We start from the raw sequence: 27,590 nt of genomic DNA, 5'->3' as shown, positions 1-27,590 counted from the left end.
AGGGGTAGGACGGCCCCAGGGAGGCCTGGAAGGGAGAGAAAGGGGTTGGTGACAAAAGCAGCGAGCGCCCAGCCGGGTACTAGGACCAAGGTGGAGCCTGTGTGCCCGGCAGGAGGAGGACACCGCCTGAGCATAACCAGGGTCAGGCGCACAGCAGGCACACCTGGGGCCCGAGTGACGCCGAGCCACTGGCGTGCTGATGGCAAGAGTGGCCAGGAGGGAGCCTGGGGAGGGGCTGGGTTCCCAGCCAGGAGGTCCGTCCCTGGGCTCTGGCCTGAGGCTTGGGAGCTGGGCTCCCTGGGTCCACACCCAGCTGAATGGCTGGCCGGGACGGTCGGTCAACCTGTCCGGGTGCTCCCACTGATGGGCAGGCCTGTGGTGCTCAACGCCCTGCCCGCCAGGCCCACTCTCGAGCGACACCCATTACGGACAGGGGTGGCGGGGGGGGGGGGAAGCAGGCCAGGAGCGGGGGCAGGGCCCGCTGGGGGGGGGGGGCTGGCACAGAGCTGCCCAGGCCAGGCCTGTGGAAACAAACGCACTTTATTGGCTCCCAGGGACTCAGGAATGGACACACTCGGGGACCGGTGCTGGGGAGCAAGGTGCCGGCCTGGCCGGGCCTTTCTTTCCCTGAGGACGGACATGGCCCCTCTGGACAGTGACCCAGAGCTACCCTGGTAGGGGGTGAAGCACGGGCCCACCACCGGGGGGGCAGTGCTCCCAACTCCGGGCAGGCTCTGAGGGTGGTGGCCGCTGGGTTCCACTGGCTGAGCAGCCGCCAGGGCACCAGGAAAAGGAGGCCCCTGGCCCCGCGGCCGCAGCTGTGCTTCACTTCCGGGCCTCCTCGTAGTTGTCAGTGAACCAGGCACAGGTCTCCTTCACGGCTGCAGAGGCAACAGGGGAGGTGGGGAGGGGGCCCAGGGCCATAGGGCAGTCACCCTGCCTCCTGCCTCCATGGTGACGGTGTGGAGACCAAACCTGCAGGGCGCCCACCCCACCTGGCGGGAGGGAGCTGAGGCCTCGGGAGGGGCTGGGAGGACTCCCAGGGCTGGGGCGGGAGGGCTCACCCTGCTTGAAGGGTGTGAACCGGAAGTCAGGCAGGTAGGCCCGCAGCTTGCTGTTGCTGGCCGTCTTCTTAAACTGCCCATCTGACTTGGTGGTATCAAACTGGGTGCCCGGTCAAGGCCACAGCAGACGGGGTGCACCCTCCCCCCGCCACCAGCCTGCCCTTGACCCTTGCTAGCTCTCCAGGAGAGCGGCAGCCTCCGCCCCAGCTGCCAGGTGGGTGCCACCAGGTGAGACCTGCACTGCCTCCGCCTTGAGCTGAAGGATACGATGACCTCCCCGTGGAAGTCCATGGCCTCCACCACGGCCTCGGCCGCCTCCCGGATGGACACCTCGTCCTCCTCGCCCACTGTGGGGAGTGAGGAGCCCGTGGCCAGGTCAGGCCTCCTCTACTTGGACCCACTGCCCGCCCCCAGCGGTTCCCGGGACCGAGGGTCCCGCCTGCTGGGCGGGGGTGGGGCTGGGGCTGCTGGGAGCCCACCTGACAGGATGATGGGCTCCACCTGGTCGTATTCCCGCAGGACCCAGAGGAAGAGCCGAGCCAGGTCCTAGAGGTCAGACAGCCAGGGTCAAAGGCCACAGATAGGCCAGGTGGGGCCTCAGGGCACCTCTCCCAAGGGCCCCTGGGACCCCTCCCTTGGGGCACTGCTTGTCCAGCTCAGCCCAAGTCCTCGCTTCTGAGGAACTCGGAGCTGTACCCAGTGCTGGGGACAGGAACCTACAGGGACCCACAGGGACGGGGGACTGCTCCCCTCGGGGATCAGCTTGGCAGGACCCCCCAGCCCTTCCTAGGCTTGCTCAGGCCTCCCCAGCCAGCCCGGCAGCCCCAAGAATGTTCTGGGGCACGCCATAGACCCTGCGCCACCAACCAGTGAGTAGATGAACTGCCTCCGGGGTCTCCCCGTGCCCCACACCGTCAGGGCTGAGCCGCGGCCTGTAGGCAGGGGAAGGGCGGGTGTCAGGAGGGGCTGTGCCAGCCACCGCCTCTCCTCCCCGCCAGGCATCGGGCACTCACTCTTGGCCAGGTGCACCTTGTGGATGAGGCCGGGCAGCACGTGGCCGTCCTCGATGTTGAAGTTGTCATGCGGCCCGAAAACATTGGTGGGGATGACGGCGGTGAAGGTGCAGCCGTGCTGCTGGAAGTAGGCCCTGTGGGGGCACAGTGTATCCTCTGCCCTCAGCCTGGGACGGCCTGCCCGCCCCGCCCGGAGTCTGACAGAAGCGGCAGCAGACACAAGGCGCCCAGGGGGAGCCTGGGTCTGGAAGGCCGGCCCCGGCCGCCCACTGCACGCTGCTCGGGCCCTTCCCCTTCCCCGCTGGCCTCCCCTGGCGCGCGTGCGCGGAAGAAAGACCTGTTTTGCACGTCGATCATCCTCTTGGCATAAGAGTAGCCAAAATTGCTGCTGTGCGGCGGCCCATCGTGAATCTGTGGGAGCACAGGAGCTGCGGCTGCTCAGCCCCGCCCCGCCAGGCCCCGCCCCGCCAGGCCCCGCCCCGCCAGGCCCCGCCCCGCCAGGCCCCGCCCCGCCAGGCCCCGCCCCGCCCCTCACCATGGTCTCGTCGATAGGGTAGGTGGTCTTGTCCGGGAAGATGCAGGTAGATAGACAGGAGACCACCTTGCGCGCGCCCACCTCGAAGGCCGAGTGCAGCACGTTGTCGTTGATGTGCACGTTTTTCCTCTGCGGGGCGGGGACGGGATCAGGGCCCTGCAGGCCGAACCCCAGCCCTTCCGGCTCCTCCAGGGGCCGAAGCAGGGACAGTATCTGAGCCATCGGTTCTGGTTCTAACTGCTCCGAGGGGCCCTTCCCAGCCTGGTGGTCCTGGCAGGCAGCTCTACCTACACGGCTGTAAGAGGGTCCACGCTTGCCTCCCCTGAGGCTGGGGGAGGGCCCGGAGGAAAGGCCCCTACAACTCAGGGCTGACCCTCTGCTCCCACCCCCCAGCTTCCCCGGCTCTGCTGCCCAGGAGCAGTGAACCTTAGCCAGCCACACCCCTCCGACGACCGCACTCCCCCTTCCAGGGACCTGAGCTGGCCAGGGTACCTGGGTGGCCAGACAGCCTTCTGGGAAGGCTGGCACTAAGACAAGGAGGGCCCTGTGGTGACTGGGGCCCCAGTCCTGATGCAGGGCCGAACCACACCAAAGGTCAGAGGCGGAGGTGCTGGGGCCAACTGTCGGGGCAAAGCCAGGTGAGGGCAAGGCCGTGGGCAGAGCCCAGCTCTCCGTCAGCCCCTGCCCCACACGTCCAAGCCCTCAGGGCACATGCTGCAGACCCAGAGACCAGCTCACACCTCTGCACCCTGGGGTGCACCACGGGCCTGGCTCAGTCACGGGCTGGACTGCTGGGGAGCAGGAGGGTCTGCAGGCACAGGAGCCAGCGCCAGCCACACGTGAACGCTGGTTTCTCTCAGCTTCCCCATCCCCAGGTCAGCTTTCTGGCTTTCCTATTGGGCCAAATGCCCCCAGGCCCTCTGGGTGCCCCTCTGCCTAGAGACCAAGAGTGGGTCACTGGGGGCCCCTCGGGGGCTGCCCCACCCAGCTGTGCCAGGTCCTGACCCTCAGGGGTGTCCCCAGGACTGTGGCATGGACATTTGGCCAGGAAGTTCCCAGAATCCCAGGTCCTGGCTCCCAGTGTTCACTGGAGCCCCTCGCTTACCCAGAAGTCCAAATTGTATTTCATGTTCCGGAAGAGGCCCCCCACCATGGCAGCAAGATGGATGACGTGTGTGGGCTGGACCTTTTCAAACAGTGCCCGGGTCTGTGCAGCATTCCTGGGGGGAGCCAGGCCGTCAGGGGCCACTTGGAGGCCCAAGGGAATGAGCATCCTGGCTCAAGGCATTGGGGGCATGAGCCAGGCAGGGCCAATAGTGGGAGCGGCTGCCAAACGGGAGAGCGGCCAGGTCAGGCCCTTACTGGTGTGCGGGTGTGGGCCTCCAGGAAGTTTGCTCAGAAACAAAGCTGCACACACCCAGGCCAGGTTGGCCACCTGGCAGGGAGGGCCCGGACGTGAGGCTCCCGGGCCCGGCCTGGAGCCCTCAGGCTGCAGTGGGCTTGGAGGGGTGCTTCGGGGACGAGCCCACTCACGTGAGGTCGGCATCCTTGGAGGAGACAAACACCCAGTCCTCTCCGGGCAGCCTGGCTCCATCTGCTACCACCTTCTGGATGGCTCTGCCCACCAGCCCGGAGCCCCCAGTCACTAGGATCCGCGTGGACCTCTGGGGCTCGCCCATGCTGGCTGCACCTGTAGGGCCAAATGGTGTGAGGCTGAGGCCATCACGCTCCCACCCAACAGGACCCACTCCCCCTGGACGCCCTGCCTGGGGACACTGCCCTCAGCGCTGGGCCCCGCTATGACTTCCCAGGGCTGGCCTGAGACTCCCTGGGGCGAGTGGCACCAACTGAAGTCACCAGGGAAGGGACACTGCCTGCTAGGGACTAAACAGACCCAGCTAGCCTGAGTCATTCCCTCCTCCCAGCCCAGATCCCCAGAGAGCCCTCTGCCTAGAGCTGCACCAGGGGCCCTGGGGCTACCGTCCAGCTAGGAGAGCCAGCCTCTGCCCTCCAAGCCCAATGCTGACCTTCACTGGGCCAAGAAAAGGAACATCCGGCTCCCTCCTGGCTGACAAGGTGGGGGGGCAGCCAACCTTGGGGCTGGGGGCTCCTGGCCTAGGCATTCTGCTCCCAACCTCCACTCACATATTCTAGACCGGGTAGAAGCGGCGCCCAGCCGGGGAAGGCTGGTCCGAGAGAGCCTTCAAGGGCCTGGTTCCTTGTGGACAAGTCACGCTTCTAACTCAGAAGTGGACAGACCTCAGGGCGCAACCACCTCTGAGGACTCTATCCTGGGGGCTGGAAATCTGCTCAGGCCCCTACTGTACAGCTCTGACCCCAGTGCAGGGGCCCGCGGGCATCCCCGACCAGAAGGCAGTCCAACAGCAGGCCCGCAGGTAGACCCCACCACATACTGCAGGAGCTTCCCACGCCCCCGGATCCCCTCCTGGGCTCCGGGGGCCCCCTCCACGCCCACCGGCATCTGGCAGCTGGGCCCCCTCCCTCACTCCCAGGCCTCTCTCAGCCCCTGGCTCCGGCCACCCCTCGGGCACCCCTCAGGCCTCTCGGCGGTCAGGGGCACCCAAGGCCCAGGCGCCGGCTCGCCACGCCACACCCTCGGGGTCCCCTTGGTACCCCGCGCCACCTCACCTGCACCCTTCCCCACCTTCCCCTGGCCGGGAGAGCGGCTTCCGGCGCGGGCCGACTCTCCAGCCACGCGGCGGGACCGGGGAGGGGGCGGGACCAGGGGGCGCCCTCCTGCGGTCCTCTGGTAAATGGAGTCCTCGGAAGGCGCCCCGGGCGCTGCTGGGAAGTGGAGTCCAGGGCCGCGCAGCATCCTGGGAAGTGTAGTTCTCGCCGGCTCCGTGCGTCCCCGACCCCTCCCCACGCGGACCCGGACTTCGCCTTCACACAGCGGAGGCTCGGGAACGGAGGGGGCGATGGCAGGGCGGAGAAGCCGCACATCTCTGAAACGCCGCGGGCTGTCGGGGAGGAGTAGCGGCAGAGCCAACAACCGGTAAGAATGCGGGAGCTTCGACTCCTCATTGCTTTCCTAGGTCAAAAACCGCGTGTTTGTGAGAAGCAGTTGCAACTCTGATACTCTACCGGAGGACATTAAAAAGACAAAACATACTCCATGGAGTTCCCGTGGTGGCTCAGCCCTAAGGACCCCGACTAATGTCCATGAGGATTCGGGTTGATCCCTGGCCTTGCTCAGTGAGCTGAGCTGTGGTGTGGGTCGAAGATGCCGCTCGGACCCCCTGTTGCTGCGGCTGTGGTGTAGGTCAGCAGCTGCTCCCATTCTACCCTAGCCTGGGAACTTCCATGTGCCGCAACTGCAGCACCCCCCCCCCCAAAAAAGGAAAAAAAGAACACGAGACTTTCCTCCCTAAAGTGAGCCTCATGTAGTCGGTTTTGAAAGCTTAAGAACCAAATTGAGGTTTCACTGATGAAGAAGAAATTCGACCTCAGGACAGGAGCGCTGAAGTTCTCAGGTGGCAGGAGGTGATAGGATCTGGTGTTGTCACTGCCGCATTTCTGCACGGATTTGACCCCTGGCCAGAGAACTTTCATATTCTGCAGGTGCTGCCAGGAAGAAAAAAAAAAAATAGTAAAGGGAATCAAACAGGAGTTCCCTTCCTGGCTTAGCACTTAACAAACCTGGCTAGGATCCACAAGGATGCGGGTTCGATCCATGGCCTCGATCAGTGGGTTAAGGATCCAGCGTTGCTGTGAGCCGAGGGGTAGGTCGCAGACTCAGCTTGGTTCCCACGTTGCTGTGGCTGTGGTGTGGGCTGGCAGCTGCAGCTCCATTTCGACCTCTAGCCTGGGAACCTCCATATGCCACAGGTGCGGCCCTAAGAGGGAAAAAAAAAAAAAAAAAAAGGAATCAAGCAGCACAGTAAGGATTATACACTATGCTTAAATGGGATTTATTTCTAAAATTCAAGAGATGGTCCAATATTCAAAAGAATAAATGTAGGAATTCCTGCTGTGGTACAGTGGGATCAGCGGCATCTTGGCAGCGCTGGGACGAAGGTTTAATGGCTGGTCCTGCACAGTGGGTTAAGGATCCCACTTAGGTTGAAACTGCAGCTTGCATCTGATCTCTGGGCCAGGAAGCTTAGGGGTGGCCAAAAATGAAAAGAAAAATCAATGTAATACACCACATTAATAGAACAAAGGAAAAAATACACTATCATTCTATTTTATTTATTTATTTATTTATTTTTGTCTTTTTGCCATTTCTTGGGCTGCTCCTGCGGCATATGGAGTTCCCAGCAAGGGGTCGAATCGGAGCTGTAGCCACCGGCCTACACCAGAGCCACAGCAACGCGGGATCCGAGCCGTGTCTGCGAGCTACACCACAGCTCACGGCAACGCTGGATCCTCAACCCACTGAGCAAGGCCAGGGATCGAACCCGCAACGTCATGGTTCCTAGTCAGATTGGTTAACCACTGCACCACGAAGGTAACTCCAACACACTATCATTTTAGTTGATACAGATAAAGCATTTGACAAACTCTAACACCCTTTCATGATAAGAACACTCAAACTAGGAATAAAAGGGAACTTCCTCAACTTAACAAAGAGCATTGATGAAAAAACCCGAACTGGAGTTCCCGTCGTGGCGCAGCAGAAACGAATCCGACTAGGAACCATGAGGTTGTGGGTTTGATGCCTGGCCTCCCTCAGTGGGTTAAGGATCTGGCGTTGCCGTGAGCTGTGGTGTAGGTTGTAGATGTGGCTGTGATCTGGCATTGCTGTGGCTGTGTCCCCTAGCCTGGGAACCACATGCCAGGGGTACAGCCCTAAAAAGACTCCCCCCCAAAAAAAGATGACGATGACGTGTTAAGGAAGCACATGCAGAAAGCGTTACGGTTTTTGTCGTTGAATCTGAGTCTCACTGACTTCTCTCTCAGTGGCGTACGTGTCTGTTCTCGATGTTCGCACAGTGCCTCTGAGGTTAGCCCTCGAGAGCTCTCTTGTTTTTCTTAGTTTGCAAGAAGGTCTTTCAGGATTGAGATCACATGTTTCTTTTGTTTGGGGACGTTTTCTCTACTTAAAGCTTTGAGTCTAGATAGCCTGGATGAAAACACTGTGGCCACGGGGGTACCCAAATCCCACACCCCCTTTCCATGGCCATTTTCCCTGGCGGCCTAAGGGTTCCTAAAGAGCCAAAATAAGAGGACTCCAAGATAACACTCCCTGTTATGTTTTACTTTTATATTTGCATTTTTTATATTTCCTCAATGGTCACGGGTTGCTTCGTAATTAGCTTATGGAATGTCGGAGCACATTTAGAGCCTCACTGTGCACGGGGACCCTCAGCCTCAGGGTGGGGGGCATCCAGGAATGCCAAGGGGTCAGTGGGAGATCCCGGGCACAGTGCCCTTCCCCCGAAGCTCAGGCAGCCTTTGCCAACAAACTTTCATCTCCTCCTGTGTGTTTGAGGACCACTGGCCTGACGCACTTCGTGTCCCTCACCTTCACCACCATGGGTGTGAGTTGTTTTCCTGTGATTATTTACAGAAGACATCCCTACTACGCAACCTTACTCTGTAAAGTTAAGAACAGTGGCTGAAAAAAGAACAGTTCAAACGAAAGGCACATTCTTAATGTTTCACCTTGCCCGACATAACCCAAAAGGCAGCTTACAGGAACGTGAAGCTGAGCGAGTAAAGCCTTCGGTGCTACAGGAGCACCAGGGCCGAGCGGCCTAAGATGGAAACATCCCATCCCGCTGCGGCAAATCAGCATCTGAAAACAGCGCCAGAACCAAATGAAGTCTAGAGTTGCGACCAGGTGCTCAGGGCTGCTGCGTGATCAAAGTCGACCCGAAAGCCCCGTAGCCCCTTCGGACCTCGAAGGCATTTAGAACACACTTGTGCTGAAAACAAAGCCCACGACCTACGTTTGAAGTTTTAAAATCTGGATGCCCTTGAAAACGGGCTTTCAGAGCATCCGTCTGTCCAGGGAAGTGCCACTGCCACGCCCGATCCGCAGGCCACCGGGTGATGCTGGCCCGAGCAGGCAGACCAGGGCGACCCGCTCGTCGTGGAGATGGCCGGACATGCCCACGCCAACTGCGGGTGGAGAAACAATCCCGTCCCTCGTGCTGCTCCTGCTCTGGCGAGCTGGTTGGTGTGGGAACACAACCCCCCCCCAAGACACACACATTTGCTGTCAGAAGTGTGGTGAGAAGTAGAGAAGGTTCCCTTTGGGGGGGGCAGATGGGTCCCCATTGTGCTTTGGTCACCAGCGGGCCATGACCTACCTAGGAAGCTGGATGTCGGGCCCAGCAATGTGAAATATTCTGGCTTTCACCCCTGTGCCTGAGGCCCATAGCACTGAGAACCCCACCCCTAACTTTCACAGCTTGAGCCAAGAGCCCCCCAACTTTGGCAAGGGTGGTTGGGTTCCTTGCAGTTGAGGGTTTTGATAGCTCATCCCATTGGGTTGCTGGGGGGAAAGTGAGGCACAATTTGTAAAGCGCCTGGCACAGTGCTGGCTCCCAGAAAGCCTCCCGCAACCTGTAATGACGGGGAGGCAACAACCGCAGCCTTTACTCCTTAACTGCTACCTGGCTGCCTGTTTGCCACAGGGTAGGTGCCCATTACCTGGGTGACCACACAGGATGAACCAACGAGAGTGCACTAGGACTCTGTGGCTGTCCTGTTCAGCTGCTCACAACTCCAGCTGCATATACTGACCGTACATACTGAACAGCCTGAGCCCATGGCTCCCCTCAGTCACCTGTGCCAGGGCCTCCCGGGGTCTCTCCTTCCTGGGCCCCCCACAGGTCCAAGCCCCAGGGCTGCTTTCCTTGCTCCAGCAGGGAGGCTGGATCTGGTTTGGATCCTGGGACTCCTGCCAGAGAGGAAAGGAGTGAGCACAAGCTTCCCTGCCCCAGAGGAAACCTGGGACTGTGAGGTGAGTAGGCCTTAGGATGCAGGCTTGGAAACAGGGCGGCTGAGGGACAGGGAGCCAGGAGGGATGTGGACTCAAGTGAGGTCTGCAGCTGAGAGAGAGGCCGCTCCACTCCCAGGACAACAAAGTGCGGGAGAGCCCTCCCTGCCCCCGGTCGCCTGGGCCTGGGAGCAGAATGTCCCAGCTCTGGTCTCCCAGTCACAGCCAGTCAGGCCCCTCTGGGATCTTCCCCAGTTCTGAATGGGGGCTGGGCGTGGGGAGGAGGGACAGCTGGGGGCTGAGACACCACACCTGAGGAGGCCGGGTTCCTGCGAGTCTCCAGCATCACCTCTCTAAACACCCTCTCCCAGGTCCAGACGTGCCCCTTCTTCCTGGGAGAAGTGCGTAGCCACGTCCCCAAAGGTCAGCAGGCCCTGAAACAACACTGGTGCTGCCCAGGGGGTGACCACAGCAGGGCCCGGAGGGGGAGTTTAAGGTCAGGGAGACACAGGGCTCCTAGCAGGTGTGTGGGACAGACAGCTGTGGGACCCCTGAGGACACCCTCAAGTCAACCTGGCCTCATTTCTCTCCACCCTCCATCCCCCCAACCTGCTCCCTGCCACTGTCCTCGGTGAAAGGTCCTCCTCAGCCTCAGGGAGGCCCCGGGGGGGCGGGGGAGCCGCCTCTGAGTAAAGATCTTCTGGGAGGCGAGGAGCCCAGGCCCTGGCGGCAGACGCGCTCAGCCGAGGCCAGGTGGCTAGGATGCCGGTTCCCGGTCCCTCGCGACAGGGCGGGCTGGGGAGAGGACAGCCGGCAGGGGAGGGCGGTGGGCCCGGGGCTCCGAACCAGCCCCGGCCTTCAGCGGCACCCGCTACGAGGCGGGTCCCGGGTACACCGACGCTCTGCGTTAACGTGAACACCAGGGCGCGCGGGTCAACCTGAGATAAGGCTGGGGAGCTGGCGGGGCGCCCCCGGGCCGGGCGGAGAGGTCCACCACCCCGCCGGCCTACCTGGGGAGAGGCTGCCGCGGCCGGGCTCCGCGGTCCAGAGGCGCCGGAGCGGTGCGCATCGCTGGAGCGGAGCCCAGAGCCCGCCAGGCGGGGCGCGCCCCCCAAGCCTGACGCGGGGAGCCCCGAACTGGGCGGACCCAGCCCGCGCGCTGCGGGGCGCGGGGCGCTCCCCTCTTTGTCTTCGCGGGCCCCGCCCCGCCCCGCCCTCAGGCCCCGCCCCTTTCCCGTTCTTCCTCCCCGGTCGCTCCACGGCCCCGCCCCGGCCCAACTGGGACGGACACCGCGGCTCGCGGCCACGCGGGATAGGCCAGGGTTGGAACCCGCATCCTCATGGACACGAGTCGGGTTCGTAACCCGCGGAGCCACAAGGGGCCCGCCGTAGGTCTTGACATCAGGTGATGATCTTCCCACTGTATTCTTCTCGTTCAAGAAGTTTCGGAGTTCCCGCTCCAAACTTCCTGTGGGGCAAGGGGATCCAACGCATCTTGGGAGCAATGGGACACAGGTTCCCTCCCCAGCCCCCAGCAGTGGGTTAGGGACCCAGCGTTGCTGCAGGTGTGGCTTTGGTTGCAGCTGCGGTTGGGACTGATCCCCGGCTGGGGAACTCCTTATGCTGAGGGGCAGACAAAAAAAAGAAAAAAGAATTCTGAAAGCTATTCTAGGGCCTATCCACATAATTTCTCCTAATTATTAAGCCTTATGATCAGAGAATTTACAAATCTGTTCTCCTCTGCTTTAAACCTTCCAATGAGCTGGCCAAAGCACCATTACTAATCACACATACTCAGTAGTTCTACAGTTTTTATTTTTATTTTTTTATTTTAGGGTCACACCCGCGGCATATGGAGGTTCCCAGGCTAGGGGGCCAATCAGAGCCGTAGCCGCTGGCCTACACCACAGCCACCACAATACCAGATCCAAGCCGCGTCGGCGACCTACCTTCACCTTCAGCATATGGAAGTTCCCAGGCTAGGGGTCGAATGCAGCTGCTGGCCTACACCACAGCCACCACAGCCGCAGCAACTGGGGATCCAAGCCACGTCTTTGACCTAAACCACAGCTCATGGCAATGCCAGATCCTTAACCCACTGATTGAGGCAACGCATCGAACCTGAGTCATGGATGCTAGTTGGGCTCGTTACCGCTGAGCCATGAAGGGAACTCCCAAAAGGCAGTTATTTAGACACAGAGAACTTTTAATGAAATTAGCATCATTAAGACCAAAAAGATACAGGGGACGGTGTCAATTTATCCTCCACTCTTGCCTTAACAGGTTAGTGAACAGAGCTTGAAACGCAGGTGAATCTTGCTCTGTTCTGAGACCGTAAAGGGATCTTCTCAGTATTTAAACATATTAATAAAACGAGTTCTAGAAATCTATATATAAAACCAATCGCCTACAGGGTTTTGTTTTGTCTTTTCTTGAGGGCCATACCCAGGCAAGGGGTCTATTCAGAGCTGTAGCTGCCGGCCTACACCACAGCCACAGCAACGCCAGATCCGAGCTGTGTCTGCGACCTACACCACAGCTCCCGGCAATGCCAGTTCCTTAACCCACTGAGCAAGGCCAAGACTTGAACCCACATGCTCATGGATACCAGTTGGGTTCGTGACCACTGAGCCACGACGGCACTCTGTTCTCATCAGGAGCTTTCTTGAGATAAGCTACCACGTCTTCCCTTCTCCCCGCTTCCTAAGGGCAGCAAAGAGCATTTTTGTTCCAGGGAGGTCCTTTGCGGGATTGTCCACGTCTCCGCCAGCGTCTCCTCTCCTCGGGTGAGTGAATCCAAGGAGGCTGGCCCGTCTTCAGTCCAACCAGACCATGGAGGTTGGAGCCAGTCTTGTGCTTGCCTTCCTCCTCCACGGTACAGCACTGAGGACACTTCCCAACAAGAATCTTCTTGCCCTTCTCAACATCACCCACTTTAAATTTATTCTTTCCCCACACGCAACAGAGAAGTGGCCACTCGCAAGCCAGACCTCCTGCTCTCTTGTCAGTATAAATTTCAGAATAAGCTTACCTGTTTCTGCCAACATTCTTTTTTGAATTTTGATAGGAATTGCATTAAACCTTTAAATTAATTTGGGGAAAAGTTGAATCCTCCAGTCCGTGAACATGATAACATGTCTCCATTTAGTTAGTTCTTCTTTGATCTTTCATCAGCTTCTTGTAATTTGCAGCAGATACATTTTGTCCATGTTTTGCTTAGACAGACTTCCCTCCCCTCAGGCCTCTGTAAGGGGCCTTCTCCTCCAGGAAGCTTTCAATGCTGTGCAGAAGGGTGGAGTGGGGGTGTTGAGAGCACATGCTCAGGGCCCAGTGACCCTCTTTGGCGATGTTTTTTTTTTTTTTTTTTTTTTGGTCTCTTTAGGGCCACACCCATGGCATATGGAGGTTCCCAGGCTAGGGGTCTAATCGGAGCTACAGCTGCTGGCCTACACCACCACCAGATCCGAGCCGCGTCTGCAACCTTCACCACAACTCATGGCAACGCCAGATCCTTAACCTGCTGATTGAGGCCAGGGATCGAACCTGAAACCTCATGGTTCCTAGTCAGATTCATTTCCGCTGTGCCACGATGGGAACTCCTGGCGATGCATAGTGTATGAGCTTCTTGCTTGTTCCTTGCAGCTCACCCCCTACGGAACTGGTGTTTCTGGATGCTGTCCTTCTCCAACTCCAGTTAGACCGTTTTGCTTCAAAAGCCTTGCTGGCCGGCTGAATAGTTATCACAACCCGGACGTGGACTTGGGTCTACTGCGCAACTCAGGGAGGGAGCAGACAGCTGGCTCCTCCTCAGGGGGACTCTGAGGCAGGATGGCTGGTCCCCCTGGGTGGCCTTTATACATTCCCACAGGGACAGGCTCCCCCCAGCCTGGCTCCATCAGCAGAGAGCCAGTGTCTCCGAGGCAGCTGTCTGGCATTAACTCCCGAAGGACCATGGCGGGCAATGGTAAGTGGCCCTGTCATGATAGCAAACACAGCAGAGAGGCCTGCGAGGGAGACCATGAAACCCTAGGAAGCCTCTGGTGGGCTCGAGAGGGAGCACTTACAGTTTTGAGAGCTCGCCCTGTTTCCTCCAGCCAGGTGGCAGCCCCCAGTGGAGGCCCCGCTGGACAGCGCCCACTGGCCCTGTGGAGTTAGGGGCAGGCTGGGCTGCCCTCCTGTTGGTCAGAACCCAGGGGTCCCAGTGAGCAGCCTCCCGCCGGGGTGCAGCCCCAGGCCTGTGGTGACGGCTGGAAGGGGCCCAGCTCTGCTCTCACCCCTTCCCTTCAACTTCATCCTATTTCCAGTCTTAAATGGGGATGGGAGGGTGTCTCTGTAACCTTCCTGCCTAATTTCTGATGCTTACGTCGCTGCTGCTGTGTAGTGGAGCAGACACACACCTCCCCCTACGGCCCTGCAGCCCTGATTTCTTCCCATCTCAAGCCAGTGTTCTCAAGACGCTATTTCTTTGTCCTTTTTTCCTTGCTGCACCCGCAGCCTATGGACGTCCCCCAGGCTAGGGGTTGAAGTGGAGTTAAGCTGTTGGTCTACACTGAGGCAGAACAATAACTCTGGTAGTCAGTGTAGAAACATGGGCTTTGATATATTCTTTTCTACAGCTGGAGATGAATACATGACTCTACATGAACATAGTATGTCCGGGTAGGCTGTGGCATGGCTGTTGACTAATGTCCATGATTTGGGAGTTCCAGGAAAGAACGTTCTCACGGGCCTTGCTTCCCATAGAAAAACCATCTGCTTTACGTCTGGGTGGACGTCATCTCTCAGGCACCCCTGACTGATGGGGAAGGAATGAGAGGAACGGCAACTCCCAGTCTAGGGAAAGAAGAACAAAGCAGCCGTCAAACTCAAGGGGCATATCCATCTCTCAGAGCCCTACTGGGTAAGGCCTGACATGGGTGACTGGACAAGGTCATGGGAAAAGGCATGGTGTGGAGGCCCACACCGGCACCCCCATCCTTAAAGATAAAAACCTCCGTAAGACAAGAGAAAAGGGGACTCTTTCTCCCCTCCCAGGGTTTCTGCTGGGAGCTCTTTTCTTTCCTGTGATAAAGTCTTTTGCCTGTGTGAGTATGTTCTCCCAGTTCAGTCTTCAGCTCCGTAAACGAGAACCTGGATTCTGGCTGCAACACCACAGCCATAGCAACACCAGATCCTTAACCCACGGAGCCAGGCCAGGGATCTAACCACATCCTCACAGAGACTACGTCTGGTCCTTATCCCACGAAGCCGCAACAGGAACTCCAAATAGATCCGCCACCCCCTTTTCGGCCGCCCTGAGGCATATGGAGTTCCTGGGCTAGGGGTTAGATCCGGGCACACCGAAGCTGTGGCAAGGGCCAGATGCCTTAACCACCGTGCTAGGCTGGGGATGGAACCTGTGTCCTGGCGCTGCAGAAACACCACCTGTCCCTTTGCGCCACAGTGAGAACTCCACAGACACTATTTCGATGACAAGGCAATGTGTGCAAGGGTAAATTGTTTATCTTACCAGGAATAGCGACTCACCACATCGAAAAGAATTAAGTGGGGAGCCCCTGCTCTGGCTGAGCGGTTACGAACCCACGGGGCTCTCCGAAATCCCCCAGAGCGCAATCACCTGCTCGGGGCTGGGGTTGGTAATTGGACGCCTGCTCTTCCACCGGGGAGGTGGCAGAGATAAGCGACTGTCCCCCGAGGCCACATCTGCGCCCGCAGGACCAACCGCACAGCCAAGGCAGGGGCGTGGCCCTCGAAGCGGTGGGCCAGGCCACTCGTTAGCCGACCTCGAGTAAATGACCTGACCTGTCCTGCTTCAATCCCTGGTCTGTAAAAGGAAGATGTTAGCCGACCCTCCTGGGATCGCAGTGAGCGCCACCCCGGAGACCAGCAGGGCGGGAAACGCTGCCTGCCGCGGCCTCCAAACTGGCCTCTTCTCAGGGGAGCGGCCCTCGGCCCAGAGCCCGAAGTTAGTGGCTGGGCACCTGCCTTTTGCGGTCGCCATTTGCAGCTCGCCGGAAGCCAGGCCCCTCGCAGCCATTCACACCTGGAGGACGGGTGGCGCGCGGGCCCGCCCGGAAGTCTGCCCGGAAGTTCGCACCACCGAGAGGCCGGCCGGCCCTGCGCGCCTAGAGCGGCACCGGAAGCTCCTCGGGCGGGCCCTCGGGTCGACTTCCGGCCGCGGCGTGCGGACGGCCGTGCGGGCTTTGTCGGCTGGCCTGCGGGGCGGGCGGTTGGCGCTCCGCGTGCAGGGTGCGTGCCGTCCTCTCGCCGCTGGGCGCCGGGTGAGTGGCGCGTTCCGGGCCGCAGGCGGGGGCGGCAAGGGCCTCCGGGCGGGCGAGCAGGCGGGCTGAGCGCGGCCTGCTCCGCACGGGTGTCCCGGAGCCTGGGCCTCGGTGAGCCCGGCCCCTCGCAGCGGTCACGGCCGCCCCCGCAGGGCTGCAGTCTGGCCCGTGGCCCACAGCTTTTCTCCCCAAGGAACCTCGTGTGGGTAAATACCCAGCTCCCCGGCTCCAGGGGCTGCGCGTAGAGTCTGGCTTCAGCGTTTGTGTCGCAGTGCTCTAGCCTAGTAGCCCCTCTGAGGTGGCCTGGGGGTGGGGGTGAAGGGTGCAGGTTCGGGCAGTGCTACAGTTTTGCTCTAAGCCTGTCTCCTCTCCCCTGAAGCCCAAGGGAGCTCTCCAGACGATGCAAGGAACGTGACCGGGCCCTTGAGCCTGTTTTCGCTGGCGGAGGTGCAGAGCCGGCACCTCTGCCCTGGTGGGGTGAAAGTGTTGGTGGAACTCCCTCCAACGCTGGGCCCGGCAGGGGGTTCGCAGGTGAGGAGCGGTGATGTGGCTGCGCTGTCCTAACCTTTTCCTGAAGGTTCCCTTTCTCTGAAAGTCCCAGGGGCCATCTCTGCGATGTCCTGGACGTCTTACTCCAGTGGCTGCCTCATGGGCACGGGATTCTTAGGGCCTGAGTAGCATGCCTGTGGTTTCCAGGAATGTTAGCTGGAGGCCAGCTTTGAACTCAGCTGTTTATCTGTGGCACTCATGCTGCAGCACCTCTTTGCCCTGAGGTCCACTCCCGATGAACGGCGGGAATGTCTTCTGCCCACCTAGGATCTGAGAGCCGCCAGCCTAACAGAGTCTTCAGGCGCTGCCTTGTTTCTGTCCACAGAGGCGGGACTTTTGCCTCTGTGGTCGGTGTAATATTTTAAGAGTATCTTAATACTTCTCTTAGGGGAGATACAGAGAGAAGTTGGGGGGGGGCTGCTCTGTTTTTTTCACGAGGCTAATCTCATGGCTCCAGCCTCTCCTGGGGTGATGGGGATGATAGCGAGAGAGGGCTGAGCTGAGAAGGCCTGGACACCGTTCATGAGCCCGGGATGGAAGTGTGCTCAGGGAGGCAGCTGACCCAGAACGGCCGTCAGACGTGTCCAGCGCTGCCCCGGGTTGTGGAGGATGACTGCGGAAAGGACGCTGAACTTGTCAGGAAAGGAGGCCGTTGACCCTGGGAGCAAACCCCAGATGGCTGCGGGCTGGGCTGGGGGGAGACAGCGGCCAGCCGCGGGCTCGGCCTGGAGCACGTCACCACCCTGAGCCTCGCGGTGGCTGTGAGGAGGACGGAAGGAGACAAACAGCACACACTGTCCTGGGTTCCTTCACCACTGCGCTGGCGGGAGCGCAGGGCCTCCCGGAGCTCTCGGCTGGTCTCACTTGGGTGCCCTGTTACTCTTCCCCTTGTCCCCAAGGGTGAAGCTCGCCAGTCCTTCCTGCTTCCTTGCTTCAGGCTGTAGTCAGCACACAGCGACTGGCTAACTTGCAAGCCTGAGGCCATACTGCCTGTTCACCAGCACGGCTGTGCAGCTTCTGGTGCCTGCAGTGGGCACCCCCCAGCCCCCATCTCAGCCACTCACAGGCTGCTCACGGGTCCCCACTCCCAGGTTAAGCTCCCACTTCCTGCCCAGCACAGGGGGCCACCCCAGCTCTCAGCATCAAATGTGTATATAGACCATTTCATGTTGTATTTTGTCTAGCACGTGCTCTCTCTCATAACAGAGGGGTGGGCTCTGTTAGCCCCAGATGATTTGGAGCCGGAAATCTGGTGTATTTTTACTTCCTTTGGTCATTTCCTCCAGATTTCTTTAAATGAAAGAGTATCAATTTAATTTCGCTTGAATTCACTGAAGAAAAAGAAGCTAAGCAGAAACAGAGATTGCTGATTTTCAGATTGATATTATTCAAAGCAAGGCATTTTAATTTTTAACACTTCCTCTAAAGTTAAAAAAAGTTAGGGGAATCATGAAAAGGCACACATTTTTAAAGCTATGTTCTTGTAAACAGATGCAGGATATTTTTTTCAGGTGGTATGACAGTCATTTTAAACAAAAGAATCAGGAGTTCCTGTCGTGGCACAGGGGAAACAAATCTGACTGGTAACCCTGAGGTTGCGGGTTTGGTCCCCAGCCTCGCTGCTCAGTGGGTTAAGGATCCAATGTTCCCATGAGCTGTGGTCGAGGTCGCAGAGGCAGCCTGGAACTTAGACATTGCTGTGGCTGTGGTGTAGGTGGGCAGCTACAGCTCCGATTCAACCCCTAGCTTAGGAACCTCCATATGCCTCGGGTGCAGCCCTCAAGAGACAAAAACAAACAAACAAAAAGAATCAGAAAATATCACCTCCAAAACAAAAAACCAATAGGCTATCCTCCCTTTTTTTAATTTAGAAAAATAACAAGATTTAGGAGTTCCCATCATGGCACAGTGGAACCGAATCTGAGTAGGAACCATGAGGTTTCAGGTTCGATCCCTGGCCTCGCTCAGTGGGCTAAGGATCCGGCGTTGCCGTGAGTGGTAGTGTAGGTTGCAGACACAGTTCGGATCTGGCATGGCTGCGGCTGTGGTGTAGGCCTGCAGCTGTAGCTCTGATTCGACCCCTAGCCTGGAAACCCCTTATGCTGTGAGTGTGGCCCTAAAAAGACAAAAGACCAAAAAAAAAAAAAAAAAGATTTAAAACATTACTTTCGTAATACTAATCCTAGCTGATCTAAGCAAAATAGCCTGTAAAAGTAACATCATGCTTGGCAAAGGAAAAAAAAAAAATCTTTGGAGTTCCCATTGTGGCTTAGCGGTAAGGAACCTGACTGGTATCCATGAGGATGAGGGTTCGATCCCTGGCCTTGCTCTTTGGGTTAAGGATCTGGCGTTGCTCTAAGCCGTAGTGTAGGTTGCAGATGTGACTTGATCTGCTATGGCTGTGGCCTAGCCCAGCAGCTGCAGTTCTGATTCAGCCCCTAGCCTGGGAGCTTCCATGTGCTGCAGATGAGCCTCTAAAAAAAAACCAAAAAAGTCATTGACAGCGAGAAATGGACACTGGAGGCAGACAAACCTGGATCTGACCCTGAGCTCCCGGGCTGATTGGCTGAGGGGTCTTGGTAACAGAGGAAGTAGCAAGAGGGTGGCTGCCTCATGAGGCTGGAGCTGCCTGTGGCTGGGCAGCTGCGGCACTGGTTGTAGTTGGAGGGGCTGGGGTGACTTTGGGTTTCTCAAGCTGAGTGCCAGTTCTGCAGCCCTGCCTGCTGGTGGGGGGCGCTGAGTTGCCACAGTCTCCCCTGGGGTGGGGGTGCCCTGCCCCCACTGCTGCTGGATCAGAGGAGCAGAACTTGCACCCTGGGGAGGGGGTTGGGCGTGCATGCCTGGTGGTGCTCCCACACCTCCCCCTTGGCTACTCCTCCGGCCTCTTGGGGAAGAGGAGTGGGCACAGTACTTCAGGGAGCACCGGGCTGAGTGCTCCCTCCAGCACCTGCCGGGCAGCAGGGACCCGGTACCAGCGAGGGCCGTGCCCTCAGCACCGGGGCGCCTGGGTGAATGAACTTGCAGAAAGCGGGACAGCGTGTAAGCGAGGGAAGTGTTGCAGGCGGACAGGTACAGTGTGATCCATGTTTGTGTTTGAAGGTCACGTGTACAGTCAGTCGTGTGTGTGAAGCGGAGGTCGGGATGCTGCGTGTAAACTGAACGGCTGTTGGTCTCTCTTGCTGAGGGTTTTCATCGTCTGTATTTTGGCTACACTTGAAATAGGTTTACAGTGTGTATCTTATGTTTTAATCACTAAGAACAAGATATAAAAGTAAAGTAAGACAGGATATGAGACAGTAGCATGGTCCTGATTTCATCGTATATTGGAGCAGAAAAAATGCTGACGGGAAATGTCTGGTGATCTGAGTGGTGGGGTTAAAGGTAGTTTTATTTTTTTAAGTTTTCCTCGACTAGCATAATTTACCTTTCTGCCTTGCAAAAATAACTACTTAAATTAATTTTTATAAGCGGGAGGAAGGTTTTTTTAAACCAAGGTAGCGGGCCTTTAGCTCGGAAGAGCCTGCTCGGTGAGCGGCACCAGGCAGCGGGGTCAGGGCCGGGCTGCATCTCGCGTGGGGAGACCGCCTCGCGCGGGCTCGTGGTCCGCTTCTCATTCTTACTGTCCGTTGTTGGTGTGCGGATTCAGTTTCTCTTTGCTCACCGGGAGCGTTGCATCCGAAAAGTCAGGTTGTCTTTTCACAGCCTTATTGAAGCATGGGTTCATTTTGCTGCAACAGATTCAACAAGAAACTTGCTTTCTCAGCTTCCGTGTCACGGGGAGGCTCTGCTGCCCTGAGCGTGTGGGCTGGGCTGGGCGGGAGGGTAGGAGGCAGGCGGCCCCCACATGTCCCCTCTGTTCCTGTCTCCCTGGCTGGAATCGCCTACCTTGGGACTTGAGGAAACTTAGTCACGTGCTGCTGCCTGTGTGTCCACGGGAGTTTCTCTGAGGGAGCCTCTGCCGCCGTCCTCCCCCCTGGCTGCCCTGGCCCCGTCCCAGCCTCCTGTTTCGGCCTCCAGCCCAGAGCCCAGAGCCGGGGCCCCTGGCTGTGGCTTTCTCCCGGCACCCGTGCATCTTCACACCGTCGCACGAGCAGCCCACGCCCTGGCTTCCCCAAATGCCAGCTCCTCCACCCAGCAAAGGAGCAGGATGGCTGCACAGATACCCCCCAACCCCCGCCGCCCCAGGCAGGGGAGAGCCCCACACCCCAGCAGCTGCTGGTCCACAGCCGCCGTGGTGCCCAGGGCGGTCTGCAGAGGCGGCCTGAACTGGCGGCTACTGAAGCCAAGTCCCAGGACCCAGCAGAGACGAGCACTCCGTTGTCGGAAGACAAATACAGGAACGTTCCAGGCAGCGTTATCCTGACCTCCCACTACCGGCCGTGGAGTGTTGACGCAGAGTGGAAAGTCCACGGAGGTGTTTCATACAGTGGAGGGAGCCTGTCCCAGCACAGGTGGCCCGGGTGCAGTGCCAAGGAGCAGACCCGCGATGGGGTCGTGGAAGTGCTCTGGAGTCGATTCGGTAGTGGGGGAGGTTCGACAACCGCAGGAATGCTCCAGAAAGCAGAGTTGTGTGCTTTAACATGGTGAGCTTTATGGCGTGTGACTTCTATTTCAATAAAAAGTGGGTACCTAATGAATAAAAACAAAATGACTGATTCCACTCACATTTATAACAGGGGACGGTTCGCCTTGGAGGCGGAGCTGCTGGGCCATGGAAATGTAGGCGGTTAATATGCGCAGGCACCTGCTGCTGTAGCCCCAGGAGAAAAATCCTGCTGGGAGAGGGCCTGCCAGGCGGAAGAAGGGCCCTTGCTGCCTGGTTACACTGCACCCCTGCGCTCAGGGTGGCTCCCCTCCGCCCAGCTCTGTTCTCAGGGGCATGTCCTTGTCCTCGGCAGCCAGGCTGGACGTGGGTCTTGGAGGGCACCCTCTCTTGTGGCTGCAGAGCAGTCGGTCTGCTTCCCACTGGTGCACATCTAGGGACAGCTGGCAGGTGACTCCTGTAAGGGGGGCAGGATTGGGGTTGAAACAGGCCAAGGCACATCCCAGGAGCTCTAGGGCTGGGGTGATCCTTCAGAGTAGCCCCACATGGAGGCAGGGAACCCTGGGTTACACCATTGACCAGAAGTTAGCTGGGGTGTGGTGGGCAGAGGTCCAAGGTTTCTGTCGCCCAATGTATGCACACCTGCAGCTTCTGGGCGGCGGGGGGTGGTTCTCATGTAATTAAGGTCCTAGTCAGTTGACATAGGTGGAGCTAAGCCAGGGAGCCCTTGGAAAGCAGAGTTTCCTGCAGCTGGTGGCAGAAGAGAAGTCGGGGAAGATGCAGGTGTTCCCAAGGGGCCACCAGCAAATAATCAGGGACAGTTCTGTGAGTGCCAGGAGCTGAGCTCTGCCAATAACCTGAATGAGTTTGACCCAGAGCTGGCTGACGCCTGTGTGACCCTCAGCAGGGGTCCCAGCCCTCGCAGGCTGGACTTGAAACCTGGGCAAGGCGAGATGGCAGGTGCCATTTCCTGCTGCTGAGCTTGTGCTGTGGTGTTGGGTGGTGGTAGGTAGCTTGTGGTGCAGTAGAGAGATGCAGGGAGATGGCATGACCTTGGTGGTTCCACCCGAAAAAGTGTCCAGTGGGAGAATTCCAGAACTGGAGGGAGGCATTTCTTTGAAGAAGGGAGTTGAAGGTTAAATCGCCACCAGCTTAAAAAAAAAGAATTGTCACCAGCTTTTCCAAAGCAAACATACCTGTGGGACACTGCCCGCCGTGCAGAGCGCTGGAACCCAAGGCACCCCTGCCAGCCATGAGCTCCCTGAAGACCACTGCTCTCTTGGTGCTCCCCACGAACTGGCTTTGTTTTGAACTTGATATGAGCAGGATGACACACGTGGACCCTGCTAGCGTTAACGTCTGGGAGGCTCACCTGTGCTTTTGCGCAGGGCTGCCCGCAGTTACCCCTTGGAAGGCGCCTCAGTTGCCCCTTTCTTCTGTTGATGGATGCTGGAGGTTTGGGAGGGTGTGTGTTTGCTTTTCAGGGCTGCAGCCACGGCATATGGAGGTTTCCAGGCTAGGGGTCGAATTGGAGCTACAGCTGCCAGGCCTCCACCACAGCCACAGCAACACAGGATCCAGGTGGAATCTACCACCTACACCACAGCTCGCAGCAACGCCGGATCCTTAACCCACTGAGCGAGGCCAGGGATACCAACCTGCAACCTCCGGTTCCTAGTCGGATTCGTTTCCACTGCGCCACGATGGGAACTCCTGAGAAATTGTGAATAGTGCTGCTGGGAACATGCCAATTCGATTTCTCTATGGGCAGAGGTGGGTTTTAGTGCACAGGTGAAGCTGCTCACCTTCGATTGGATCAAGGGCTATGACATCAGGAGGGAGGGTGTGCGTGGGCACAGACACAGTTGGTCAATGCAGGGGAGAGGGGGGTGTTCTGTCTCCTGGCTCTATCTTCTCACTGAAAGAAGGTGCAAGGCCACAGCTGAGAGGGAGGAGGGGGTGTTGGACGTTTGAGAAAAGAGGAAAAACAGGGAGATGGTCTTACAGGAGAATTAGGGTGGAAATGCTGGCAGCTCTCGGGGCCCCATCAGGCGCGTGGTTATAAACGTGGAGCGAACCCAGCCGGGATGCAGACGCAGGTCGGGAAGCCAGCTGACGCTTCCCGATCTGCGGTTTTCCCACGCAAGACGGACGAAGAAAGGGCCAGGGGAGTGGGGACGAAGATACTGTAACATCGCCCAAACCAGGATGATGCCAGAGCCCGCCCATGGGGAAGGAGGGACGGAGGACGCAAGGGACGGCGGGAGACGGTTGTGCTTCTTTGGCGATAAGTCTTGATTTTTGCGTGGAGTCCAGGCCTTCTCCCTCCCCATCTGCCACCCGGCCCGTCTGTCCCCTGGGGCCAGCAGCAGGCCGCCAGGGGGAGAGGCTGGCTGTGGCGGGTCACTTGTGGGCAGAGGGAAGGCCTTCCTCTGTCCCGTGTTCCGCTAGAGTCCTGTTAACGAAGGGGGGCTAATCTCACTCTCATCTCTTTCAGATTCCGACTGGTGACTAGACGGGGACACGCCGGAGCCTGAGCTGCTGAGCATGGGAACCTGCCCAAGACGATGTCAGAAGCCCTGACCGTGAGGGAGCTCGCGGCCCCCACATTTGCTGGGGGCGCGGAACCCCAAATCCGGGGCCTGTTGGGAAGCCTGGAAGGGCGGGGCCTGCGGAGCTGCCGCCCCCAGGAGGGGCGTGGCCAGCAGGCGGCCCCTCCCCGTGGGGAGATGCAAGCGGCCCCGGCAGCGCAGGTGGGCCGCGCAGCGGGCGGAGACCCCGGCCTGAGCTCGGACCTCCTCCTCCTGGAGAGCGAACTGGCCGAAGGCGAGGCCCGGCGCCGGGCCTGTGGCCGAAGCTTCCCGTTTAGTCCGGAGTCTGGCTGGGACCAGCGTGGACGGGCTGCGGGCGGGGAAGGGCTGCCCGCGTGCAGCGGGTGCGGGCAGGACTTGCTTCTCCACCCGGAACAGAGGCCCCAGGCCGGGGAGAGGCCGCTCAAGTGCGCTCAGTGTGGGAAGGCCTTCTGTCACAGCTCTGACCTGGCTCGGCACCAGCGCGTTCACACCCGGGAGAGGCCCTTCGAGTGCAAGGAGTGTGGGAAAGGCTTCAGCCAGAGCTCCCTGCTCATTCGCCATCAGCGGATTCACACGGGAGAAAGGCCCTACGAGTGTAACGAGTGCGGCAAGTCCTTCATCCGGAGCTCCAGCCTCATCCGGCATTACCAGATCCACACCGAGGTGCGGCAGTACGAGTGCAGCGAGTGCGGGAAGGCCTTCCGCCACCGCTCGGACCTCATCGAGCACCAGAGGATCCACACTGGGGAGAGGCCCTTCGAGTGCAACGAGTGTGGCAAGGCCTTCATCCGGAGCTCAAAGCTGATTCAGCACCAGCGGATCCACACAGGAGAGAGGCCTTACGTGTGCAACGAGTGTGGGAAGCGGTTTAGCCAGACATCCAACTTCACTCAGCACCAGAGAATTCACACTGGAGAGAAGCTCTATGAGTGTAACGAGTGTGGGAAAGCCTTCTTTCTGAGTTCCTACCTTATCCGACACCAGAAAATCCACACTGGAGAGAGGGTCTACGAGTGCAAGGAGTGTGGGAAGGCTTTTCTCCAGAAAGCCCACCTCACCGAGCACCAGAAGATCCACACTGGGGACAGGCCCTTTGAATGCAAGGACTGTGGGAAAGCTTTCATTCAGAGCTCCAAGCTCCTCCTGCACCAGATCATTCACACTGGAGAAAAGCCCTATGTGTGTAGTTACTGTGGGAAGGGCTTTATTCAGAGGTCAAACTTCCTCCAACACCAGAAAATTCATACTGAAGAGAAACTCTATGAATGCGGTCACTATGGGAAAGAGTTCAGCTCCACTCCGAGCTTCCAAAGCCTTCAGGATGACCCCCCGGAGGGACTTCCCTTGAAAAAGACCCCCGTGCATTTGGGCGAGACGCATGTGGGTCAGGGGGAAGGCGCAGACTCCTAAGAGAGTCCTCATTCTTGCAGCTCTGCATGTGTCTGAATGTCCCCGAATCAAGGACGGGGCTGCCTTTGGAGCGGGCTGTCCCCTGCCACTTTGGTACAGTGCTGGACTGCACCTCTGCCCTGAGGGGAGCCGGTGATTGGGCAGCTGACTCGGAGCTGGAGGGATTGGGGGGGTGGGGAGCTAGGCCCAAGAGGGGCGTCTTCCGGCGACTGCGCCGTTGCAATTCACCTGAGTTCAGCTCTTTTAAAGCAGAGTCATGTATCTACTCATTCCTTTGCAAAGAGTATTTCGTAGCAAATTTTGATCTCTCTTAAAGGCAAGTTGGAGAAAGATACTTTCTTATCTAAAACTGCGAATGGGCTCCCTGTCGTCCTTAGGATAAACTCCAGGCTCCTCTTGCTGCCCTCCTTTGGCCTTCTCCTTCTCCCGCCAGTGAACTCCTGGCCACGTGGTTGGCACGGCGGCAGCCCTAACTGCGGAGTGGCCCCCCTTCTCCCAGCTGCTCCTGCCTCCTGGCCTGGGGCGTGTTTGAACGCGCCCCTTTCCTCACCTGGTGGGCTCCTCATCAGCAGTCAGGACCTGCCCCAGGTGTGGTGTCGTGTTGGGCCCAGCCAGCCACCCCTCGGCTTCCGTTGTTCAGTGGTCATGCACCTCTGTTGCTGCACGCACGTTGACGTGTCAAAATTGTGTTTTGTACACTATCTCTTTCATCCTTACACTGTTAATTCCTTGAGGACAATGAGCATATCTCATTGGTTTGCGTGTCCGCTGCAGTGTCTGGGGCAAGGCAGTAAAAACCACACCCCGAATCTGTGTCCTTGGCACCTGTCTTGCTTTATCCTCTTTATTTATTTATTGTATTTTTTATCTTTTTAGGGCCACTCCCACGGCACGTGGAAGCTCCCCAGCTAAGGGTCGAATCGGAGCTGTCGCTGCTGCCCTACGCCACAGCCACAGCCACGCAGGATCTGAGGGGTGTCTGCAACCTGCAACAGCTCACGGCAACGCTGGATCCTTAACCCACTGAGCAAGGCCAGGGATGGCACCTGCATCCTCATGGTCAGATTCATTTCCCCTGAGCCACAACAGGAACTCCCTTCATCCTCTTTATATACTGCTATTGACATTTTTTTTTTCTTGGCTGTGCCTGGGACAGGCAGAAGTTCCTGGGCCAGGGGTGGAAGCCACGCCACAGCAGGGGCAATGCCAAGTCCTTAACTCCTAGGCCACCAGGGAACTCCTATCTTTTGGCCGTTCTTGTTGTCGTCTAGCGGTGTGATCTGCTGGAAACAGCTCCCCTGTCTGCCCTGGCGATGTCGTCTTCCCACTTCGCTCAGCAGTTGCAGGAAACAAACGGCAGTGGAGGGCCTTGCCCCTCACAGTTTTTGCCTTCGGGGCTTATCTGTGCTGCCCGCTCGGGAAGCCAGATCTCCACGTAGCCGTGGGTCTCTAATTCGTGCACAGGGCCCACCGTCTTGGTGTGCTCCGTGCCCTTTTTCTGCCCGAGCAGTTCTGTCCTTTTTGAGCCCAGCTCTTTGCCCTTTGCCTGCTCTCTGGTTCCCTTTGTCATTGCCTTGGCCATGCATTGACCTGTAAGACGCAGTGCTAAAAACCGGAGGAGGATGGATGAACAAGTCTGTCCTGAAGTTGTCCAAAGTCGGGGTTCACCGAGGTAAGTGCTCTTCCCTGTTGTGCAGGGGCGGAGGCGAGGCAGGGGGTCTGGGACGGCTTCAAAGAAGAGACGCCATTCGAACTGGTCTGCAGAGATAAGGAGACACTCGGCAGCCAGAGAAGAGAGTGACCCAGGCAGGGCACGTGCAGAAACAGGAGATACGGTGGGCCCTCTTTGGTAGGGCTGCTGGGAGCAGGCCAGCTGTGTTACAGGGGGCGCCAGTCCAGCAGGACTGTTGGTTGTCGCCTCCAGGCTTCTTTTATCTGACCGTTAATCAAAATGACCAGTTCTGGAGTTCCCTCGGGGCACAGCAGGTTAAGGACGTGGCCTTGTCACTGCTGTGGCTCTAGTTCGATCCCTGGCCCAGGAGCTTCTGCATGCCAAGGGTGCAGCCAAAAGAGAAACGAGAAAACAACGATCAGTTTTGAAATGTTATAAAACAGCATCCTGCCCGTGAGGGCATGTTTTGAGTCCTTCGACTCCAGTAACCCTAGAAGACTTGAGGGGGTAAATTACTGAAAAAGAACGCGTTCTCCCTCTTGGGAAACTCCCCGTTACTGGAGATTCGCAAATGCTATAGAGACAGAGCGAGCCGGGCCACGTGAACCAAACATGTCTGGTTGAGGTCCAACTTCCAAACACTCAAACACCTCTTTTAAGTGTGCAGAATGTTGACAGATCCAGGTACCTGTGTTACAACCGCGAAAAACATCATTTCTGTCCCCGCAAAAAAGTTCCCTTGTGCTCTTTCCCGGCGAATCCCACCTGGGCCCCGAGTCGCCGCTTTCCGTCGGGGCGGGGGTTCCGCCTGTCCTGGGGCTTCGCACGGAGGGCGTCGCACGGTGTGTAACCCCGCGTGTCTGCTGCCGCTCCTTCCGGCGTCGTAAGGCCTCAGCGAGGCGTCCTGTCTCGGGAGCTCCTCGCTGTGAGTGGGTCCCTCGTAGACATCGTCTCTTACTCGTGCCTCTGGGGGCGGAAATTGGCGTTTCCAGCTTGGGCTGTTGTGAATAAAACTGCTCTAAGCATTTGTGTTAACCTGC

At 58.4% G+C, this 27,590-nt stretch overlaps 2 protein-coding genes across 17 annotated transcripts; one reads left to right on the top strand and one right to left on the bottom strand.

The window, feature by feature from the left end:
- Positions 1 to 522: 522 nt before the first annotated feature.
- Positions 523 to 15,602, bottom strand: GFUS (GDP-L-fucose synthase). Of its 9 annotated transcripts, XM_085021560.1 has the most exons (14): positions 10,533 to 10,734; positions 9,835 to 9,956; positions 6,273 to 9,483; positions 5,262 to 5,664; positions 4,146 to 4,302; positions 3,718 to 3,832; positions 2,613 to 2,741; positions 2,415 to 2,488; positions 2,078 to 2,211; positions 1,932 to 1,996; positions 1,544 to 1,610; positions 1,332 to 1,411; positions 1,065 to 1,164; positions 523 to 881 (listed from the first exon to the last, which is right to left on the bottom strand). In XM_085021560.1, exons 3-14 carry the CDS (start codon positions 6,306 to 6,308, stop codon positions 826 to 828), a joined length of 1,416 nt encoding a protein of 471 aa, XP_084877686.1. In that variant the 5' UTR covers positions 6,309 to 9,483; positions 9,835 to 9,956; positions 10,533 to 10,734; the 3' UTR covers positions 523 to 825. The 9 variants fall into 9 exon arrangements, 8 of the variants coding, with proteins under 8 accessions (XP_084877686.1, XP_020946188.1, XP_020946189.1 ...); XM_021090529.2 differs by lacking the exons at positions 6,273 to 9,483; positions 9,835 to 9,956; positions 10,533 to 10,734 and adding an exon at positions 4,758 to 4,850 and having other exon boundaries at positions 5,262 to 5,328; XM_021090530.2 differs by lacking the exons at positions 6,273 to 9,483; positions 9,835 to 9,956; positions 10,533 to 10,734 and having other exon boundaries at positions 5,278 to 5,328.
- ZNF623 (zinc finger protein 623) lies at positions 5,502 to 27,590 on the top strand. 8 transcript variants are annotated; one of them, XR_014843269.1, is made up of 3 exons: positions 15,685 to 15,771; positions 23,393 to 26,034; positions 26,918 to 27,590. XR_014843269.1 is itself a non-coding variant. In XM_021090510.2 (2 exons), the coding sequence occupies exon 2, from the start codon at positions 23,463 to 23,465 to the stop codon at positions 24,876 to 24,878; it is 1,416 nt and encodes a 471-aa protein (XP_020946169.2). In that variant the 5' UTR covers positions 5,502 to 5,628; positions 23,393 to 23,462; the 3' UTR covers positions 24,879 to 27,590. The 8 variants fall into 8 exon arrangements, 5 of the variants coding, with proteins under 5 accessions (XP_020946169.2, XP_020946167.2, XP_020946166.2 ...); XR_014843268.1 differs by having other exon boundaries at positions 15,685 to 15,803; XR_014843270.1 differs by lacking the exon at positions 15,685 to 15,771 and adding an exon at positions 16,183 to 16,334.

Source organism: Sus scrofa, chromosome 4, assembly GCF_054392235.1.
Source record: "Sus scrofa isolate SSC_HxYL_T2T_F1_AM1 chromosome 4, Sscrofa_HxYL_maternal_Yorkshire_Landrace_v2.0, whole genome shotgun sequence".
Classification (NCBI taxonomy): Eukaryota; Metazoa; Chordata; class Mammalia; order Artiodactyla; family Suidae; genus Sus; species Sus scrofa.
Note: the sequence above shows the minus strand (reverse complement) of the source record. Positions and strands in the feature narration are given on the sequence as shown.

Coding starts and splice junctions, on each gene's coding strand:
- GFUS (XM_085021560.1), bottom strand. CDS start 6,308: ATGGATCGAACCCGCATCCTTGTGGATCCTAGCCAG. Junction 1,611..1,931: donor GGCAGTTCATCTACTCACTG/GTTGGTGGCGCA, acceptor TCTGACCTCTAG/GACCTGGCTCGGCTCTTCCT. Junction 1,412..1,543: donor GGAGCCCATCATCCTGTCAG/GTGGGCTCCCAG, acceptor CACTCCCCACAG/TGGGCGAGGAGGACGAGGTG.
- ZNF623 (XM_021090510.2), top strand. CDS start 23,463: ATGTCAGAAGCCCTGACCGTGAGGGAGCTCGCGGCCCCCACATTTGCT.